Here is a 7,548-nt window from a genome sequence, read left to right as displayed (position 1 = left end):
GAGTTTCTGGTCAGCACATCCAGACACACATCACAGGGACGCAGACCCATGCAGGGCCCCAGATGTCCTTGTCAAAGTAAGTATGTGTCAATGTGGGGGATGACACGAAGGCAAAATGAAGGGGCTGCATACATGTTTACAGATTCATCTTGTTGCAACGACTGAAGTGTAATATCCCAAGGACACGGGCACAAGACTGGAATTTGGGTTTTCTCACTCTTAATACGACAGAGCCTTCTTACACAATTGGTTTAAGTGATCAAGAGAGGTTTTCCTTTATTTTTAATCTGCCTAGAAAAACCAAGTGTCTGTGTCTTGTCTTTGTTAGCTCTGTGATTCCTTAGGAAAGTTGATTCTGCTCAGTGGTAAGAGGGCTGAGGTTTCTCAACAACTCCATAACCCTCTGCATTTACCTGAGAATCTCTTGTGCCACCTTGGCTAAATAAGTACCCTGTTTTGTAATGATCTGTAATCCTATCTCGGCATGTGTTTTGAAATCTTCTGATATCTCACAAACTTCCAAAAATCCAGCATGTGAATGGAAGTCTCTTTGACTAATGAGGTTTGTTCCTTGGTGTGTCAAACGACATGGGAAGCGTTGTCACAGACAGGATGATCATCCCTCTACGGCTCTGAGCGTGGGGGACTGCTCTCAGTGTCCTAGACATTCTGTATGATCCTGGAGGTGCTGAGATGTCTTGGTGCAACGTCATCACCTGTCATCCTAGTTACTCAAGTCTCGAGGGTCACAGCATCTCCTTGCCGGCTGCCCTGTACTGACACAGACAGTGTCTGATCCCTTTAAGATCATGAAGCCAAACACAGTCAGAATTTCCAGAACGAATGGGGAAACGGCTTTCAAACAGACTCTTGTCCGAACCATTGCTGCTTATCTCATGGTTGCTCCTCTAAATTTAAGTCTACCGAGGACTCACAGAAATTGGGTCAAGAAAATCTTCCTCAACAGATATGAAACATTTCTCTCCTTCTCCCTACCTGGTGCTCCTGGGAGTAGAAACTCTCAGAGAGCATTATTTTCTTTCTACCACAGTGTCTTTATTTGCAAACGTTGGATACAAATCTGTGCTCCTCGTAACAGGACACAACTGGAAACACTGGTCGTGTTGCCAAGGCTGTGACGGGAACGGCATGGTTAAGGGAACTACGCCCAGACTCAGCTGGGCTTGGGCAGCTTTCAGGAACGAATTCAGGTTGAGCTTACAGAGCCAAAGAAGCCCCTTGGAAAAGTCACCTGGTACCACGCTGACAAAGTTTCCAGCAGCCCTAGCAGGTGGACAAGGGAGGTCGTCCCTTCCTGGCAGGTGCAGGGAGCTCAGGGTATGTGGGGGATCTTGAGAAGAGGGGACACTAGCCCAATCTACAGGTGTGGCAGGCAAAGGCTGACAGCAAGTGTTGGCTTGGGGTCTTGAGCCTGACGAGGCTGGTAAAAGTTCGATCTGACATTCCTTACGAAAAGTTCCAGCAAAGCAGATTAAAAACACCAAAAACCTGTATGACCAATCCCCATTCCGACGGCACTTGTGTAAGTGCCTATTTTATGAACAAATGTGTCTTAATTTGGCTATATTTGCCAGAAACGAGGGTGGTTTTAGACAGGGAAATTGTTTCAGTAACACCCCTTGGTAAGCATTAGATCCCAGTTCTGATGAACCCTCTCTGGATGTTTTTTGGTTGTCTATACCACCAGGCTGAGTCCTGAATTCTTTTAACCAGGTTCCGGAATACTAGACCCTGACTCTCCAAACCACGGTTTCCAGTGTTCTCCCGTTGTCTGGACTGGAAGCACTGAGAACTAAAAGGGCTTTTTCCTGAACCCCTGCAAACCGAAGCCAGACACGCCAAGGTCAGCCTGAGACAAACGTCGCCTGTGCTGTCAGGGCCGCTCGCAAAGATCACCAGAGACAGATAACTAAATGAACTGATCGCAGCCATCCCGCCCGCACGGCCTGCCCCCAGAGAAGCCAGACTTTGAAGTGTTCGGGGACAAGGACAGTATCACAGGTAGAAGACAAGGAAGAGCCGCGTGCAGTGGCGGCCCGTCGGCTATCGTCCACTGCTGAGGACGCCAGAAACTGGACCAACTGCCCAAGGGAAGAACCATGCTGGCAGCCCGTACAGAGCCTCCAGATCCCTCTCCAAGAGCCTTAGTGCCAAGCAGAGACTGAGCTACACGTCGACCCCAGCAGTCCTTGGTGGAGCAGTGAGGACCTAAGTAAGTAGTAGGGATTTGACACCATGATGCCGGCATTGATCTTGGCTGGCAACATAATGAATACTTATGCTAGAGCCTCCAGTGAAAGAAGTAACTCGCCATATCCGTCACAGCACCCATTACAGGAAAGACCCACACTTCAGTGGACCCAGAAGTAAGTATATTGCAGGCTCTGATTTTCAAAGAAATGCTTAAAACATGTGACACTTGGGCTACAAACTATCCTAAGACTGGGCCCCCACCTGTTCTCAAAGGTATACAAGGTAGAGGCGGCGATCCTGGGACAGACCGGAAGGCAGCCTTTCCCAGAGTGCAAAGGACAACAGGGAATTCTCAGGGTTTGCTTCGATGTGCAGACACCTTTACAAACAGGGTGGAAGCTTGTCCATGCCGTTCAGAGAAGCCTCAGAAGCCATCAACACGCTTTTAAGCAGGATCGTTCCTAGGTTTGGACTTTTAAGCAGGATCGTTCCTAGGTTTGGACTGTCACTAAGAATGCAGAGTGACAGTGGAGTGAAAACCATAGTGTCCGATGCCTTGGGCATCCGATGGAAATCACAGGCTGCCTGCAGAAACTATGTGACTAGAAAAAGAGAAAAAAATGATCTATGGCAAAGCTGTGCCGAGAAACCCACATAACTTGGAAAGAGCCCGTGCCACCAGCCCTGCTGTGGGTAAGAGTGGTGCCTAGGAGTGGGCTTGGTTTACACCCCTGTGACATGTTCTGTGGAAGATTTTCTATGTGCTTTTCATGACTTAGGAGTTTCTGGCAGGGTTCCCATCAGGGAACTGGATACTGTCAGGTACATCCAGGAGCCGAGTTGGCTCCCAGCAGGTTGGTGTGCCCCATAGATGTGTCTTCACAGTGCCTGCTTCCTTTAGTGACATCAAAAGCTGTCACTGAAGATGTCACTAAAGACCTGAAGAGCGGGAGCCCAGAGGAGCAGCTCAGCCTCATTGGACAGGTCAGACCCTGCTGACCCCTCCATTTCTTAGAAATCATAGGGAATTGAGCTGTGGATTCTTTATTCTTGAATGACAAGGATCCACAGGGTCCCTACATCCTGTCAGCTGGGAGAAGGTTTAAAAGGATCTGGCTCAGGCCAGTGAGCCTCTGCCGGACCTGAAACCATGACTCAGGGGAACGGTTCCAAGGGAATCAGGCCATGAGAACAACATGCCACTTGGTCCCCACAACCCTCCCCTCAAAGCCTAGACACAACATCGTACAAGAACTATTGACCAAAGTACAAAAATCCCAGGAATGCAGAACACTGGCTTTCACCCGGAAGTTCCCATTTCTCTAAACCCGGTCTTGGCCCCACCTCAGCAGGAAGTGACTGGAGGGGTCATGGTCCCAATACCCACAAGCGTGAGGACTGATCCAGGGACCAGGGGATGGAGACCCATAACCAAAGGGTTACCAGCTGCACCTTTGTACCCAGACCTTTTCCCTTTGCCACTAAGCACCCCTGACTGTCCTCCTCTAGGGGGTGGAGGTGAGGCTGCGCATCAGGCAGATGAACTTGGCTTTGCTGACACATATGGTAGGCACTCGGTAAAGACCGCTGAACCCACGTGAACTCTGACGCTGGGAGAGTTCAGTATCTGGTCCGTGGTGACCAGGATAGGATGAGGAGAAGGATTTGAATTCAACACTGTCTGACCCCAGGGCCTCTACTCCCACGCACGGTGCTGAGAAACCTCTACTCTGATCCCAAGGCCACCCGCTCAGCCCTCGGCACAGCATCTCCGCAGCCCCGGACCCCTCCCTGCTTTGGAGCCAGCTCCCATTCCGACCTGGAGGGGACAGACAGCTCAGCCCTGTTTCCCCAGCTCCACAAACATACCATCCTCATCGGGCGAAGGCACAGTGCACCCTGTGAGGAGGCTCACGGCCACTTTTCTCTGCCCGTCCTGCTCCCCAGCTCCCAAGGGATCATGTGAATAGCTGCTCGGGTCTCCTGCCATGGCTTACTTATGCAAACATGATAAGCAAGAAACACCGTTCTTCTATGTAGCTCCGCTAACCCCAAATGGAACGTGAGACAGATGCTCTCCTGCACCTTGCTTTACTCAGGACACACCTGAGCATACCTGGGCCCTTCCCCGTCAGCCGATGCAGGGCGCCCTCCCTGTGCCCTCACAGCTGCACAGAATCTGAGGGGCCTTGGCTCCTCCTGCAGCTCCTGGCCTGGGCCATTCTCCGTCTCTCAGTGCATCTCCTCTGTCCTGTCAGGCCTGGGGGCCACCTGGCCCAACCCATCCGTAGCCACCGAGGACACTGTTTCATTCCCTCACCCTGAGTGTGCCTCTGCTTCCTGCTGGGACCCCGCCTGACTCTGGGTCGTTTGTCCCAGCCCCCCACTGCTCCCTCTTCTGCCTCCCTGGCTTGGGACCACCACGCATGTCTCCTGGGCTAAGCACAAGCCGAGTGCACGGTACACAATAGGGCCTCGCCACGCTGATTCCGGCAGCCTCCCCAGGATGCGGCCTCCCTGCCATCCATCCACACCTCTCTGGCCGTAGGCTGCCTAGCGGACCTGCCATCTGCATGCGTGAAACTCCCAGCTCCGGGCCCAGGATGCTCAACTTGTGTCCCCAGCACGGTCGTGGAGCGATTTCAGACACAGGAAATCCCCTGCCAATGGGCCTGGGTGTCCCTGTGGTCCTTAAATCCCCTCCATGCTCCTCCTCTCCTCCCCCATCGTCATCACCAGCCCATGTCTCCCATCGCTCGTGGCCGTCTTGATCCCCCAACTCAAGCCTTGACATCTGCCTGGCCCCAGGCCCTGGGCTGAGGCAGGAGCACCCTGGGGTTCTGGTACCTGGGAGCCCCTCTCCTTAATCCAGTCAGTACCTCCAGCTGTAACCCCACTCCATGCCGACCCTGCACCCACCACTGGTGGGGGTGAGGAGAGGCAGGGGTCTCAACTGCAGGCATTGTGTGCTCCATGGGCCATGGAGACACACCACATCAATCAGGGCTGCTCAGAGCCCGCCCCTCCACCCAACAGCCCAGAGACCTGCCCCATCTGCCCCAGTCTGGCCCCCGGGACTGTCTGACCTGAGATGCTTCTGGTCCTAGACATGTGACAGCTGAGGTAAACCGGACACCGACATCGCCCTTGAGGGGCTGGAACCACCACCAGGTCGGTGACCCACGAAGGTCACTCTGGAACCAAGTGAGCCTGCACAGTAAGTCCGTGCTCTTGCCCCAGGACACCAAGCCAGCTCACGGCAGGGCCACAGTCCTCGGGTGGCAGGCTAGGGCCTGGAGTTGCAAGGCAGCAGGGCTCCGTCCCAGGGAGACCTCGTCAGAGATATCAAAGTGCATGGTTTCACCGAAGCCACATGCTCCCAGGACCCAGACGCACAAACAGAGGTCATGACACATGTACCTGACACTCGGGGAGCTCTCCCCTTCGGACCTGCAACGAGAGAGAACACGTGCTTAGGAGGCAAGTAGCTTCCACTACGGGAGAGCCACGGGAGGACATGAGCTGGGGGGACCCGTGAGGTCCCCAGCTACCCTGGGATCCCTTCTCCAGCCTCAGCGGACTGTCCCCAGGCCCAGCCCCCAAGGTGTCACACTGCTGGTCTTTTGACCTGGAATTCCACCTTGAAAGCCACCTCCTCCCAGAAGCTCTAGGATGGTTCCCGGAGCCCTCTGGTGCACATCCCCTTGACTGTAGTTGTTTTCCCAGGATCTGAGCATCCCTGAAGTTGGGGAGCAACCCCAGAGGGGGGCCTGTGGCTCCAGAACTCTGTGCCCTGGGCCCTGGGGGCAGCACTCGAAGGAATAAGTGTGTGGGAAGGTGTAGCTGGCTACCTGCACCCTCTTCTTGGTATTTCCAGAATCTCTCCCCGCGACCGGCTCCGTTTTCAAGTACCCAGACATCAGTGTCACCACTTGACAAAGGAGACAAGCCTGAATGTCAAGAAACTGGACAATTAGGTCCTATTGCGTATCCTTGAACTTTCACAGAGACTATGAAACACACGGCAGCTACTGACAGTGATGCCTTCCTGCTCTGCAAATTAAAGGAAAGGGACTTGGGGATTCAAATGCATGCAGCTTAAAGCCATGGCTGGCTCCTTGAGTCTGAAGGGAATAATCTCTGGACATCCCCAGCTGGACGTTATTGCCAGCGAGCTACAGCAGCAAAAATACACTTAACTCAAAGTCTTTTTTCTTTCTTTCTTCCTTCCTTTTTTGCATCTTGGCTTTCTCAGTAATTTTGCAATCTATCTACATGGCCCCATGAGCACTCAAACCCAGGGGACAGCTTCTCCCACTGAATCACCCTCGCTGGTCACAGGAGAGCACCCCAAGCCCTCTCCTAGGTCTGCTGTGACAATGGCAGATTGTACCCAGGTTGTCTTTGAAGCTAATTGACAGCCCAGCCCAGGAAAGTTTCTCCAGGATGCCCTAAAGCATCTTCAACACCAACTGTCCGATGTCTAGAAGGCTCCAGCTGTCCCCAGCTCTCAGGGCAGCTATACAACACATGCCAGGGCCACAGGCTACTTCCGGGTTCAGCCAGTGCAAAACTGGACATAAAGGTCAGTGATGATGATGACAGATGCCCCTCACTCACCTTACTAGGTGCCTGCCCCAGATCTGGGCCTTGACACACACTCTGGATGATTTTCACAGCGACCTGGCAGGCCCAGCACGGTCCTCACTGTGCACAAGTGGGCCCGAGGCTCCCGGAGGCTGTGTGAGCTCAAGGCCACGTGACCAGCCAGCATTGAGGTGCTGTCCTGCTGCACCTCGGTAGCCAGAGAGCAAACCAGACCCCATCTAGTCAGGATGGAGGTCACCTGGGCGAGTGATGGAAGGGGACCCTGGGTACTTGCAGGTGCTGCTCACCTTTGGCTCCTGATCTGGGTCCTGGTTACCCAGGTGCAAAAGCAAGATCGACCCAAAAGAGAGATTTGGCCATTCAGATTCCAAAACATATTCCTCATATCCATTTGGTCTTTGTCCACAGTTCCTGGCTCACAGCACCCCAAAGCCTGGGGATTTTCTGAGCAAGGAGAGCCATGGGGACATCTTTTGTTATCATATTTGGTCACTTGCCCCTAGCTCCTGAAATCACTGCAGAGCCATGAGGTGACACGCTGTCCCACCACACCTGGGTTCTTGTCAGTAGGTGATGTTTGGAAAGCACCTAAGGATAGAAACTTACAGTCCCACCCCCTGAAATCAATCCCCAACAGCCAATGATTTGATCCATCGGGTCTATGGAATGAATCCTTGGTAAAAAAAAAAAAAAAAAAAAAAAAAAAAAAAAAAAAAACCTGAAAGG

At 52.9% G+C, this 7,548-nt stretch overlaps 1 protein-coding gene across 1 annotated transcript in view; it reads right to left on the bottom strand.

The window, feature by feature from the left end:
• Nucleotides 1-4,905: 4,905 nt before the first annotated feature.
• Nucleotides 4,906-7,548, bottom strand: part of LOC120235090 (translation initiation factor IF-2-like) — a 41,538-nt gene continuing 38,895 nt past the window's right edge. The window contains exons 2-3 of the mRNA XM_039237214.1: nt 5,635-5,664; nt 4,906-5,135 (exon numbers count right to left, since the gene is read on the bottom strand). Of these exons, the coding sequence (XP_039093145.1) occupies nt 4,906-5,135; nt 5,635-5,664 (260 nt within the window). The remainder of the gene's footprint in view (nt 5,136-5,634; nt 5,665-7,548) is intronic.

The sequence above is a fragment of the Hyaena hyaena genome, unplaced genomic scaffold (genome assembly GCF_003009895.1).
Source record: "Hyaena hyaena isolate Hyena2069 unplaced genomic scaffold, ASM300989v1 scaffold_121, whole genome shotgun sequence".
Lineage (NCBI taxonomy): Eukaryota > Metazoa > Chordata > Mammalia > Carnivora > Hyaenidae > Hyaena > Hyaena hyaena.
This window is presented reverse-complemented; position numbering and strand designations above follow the sequence as displayed.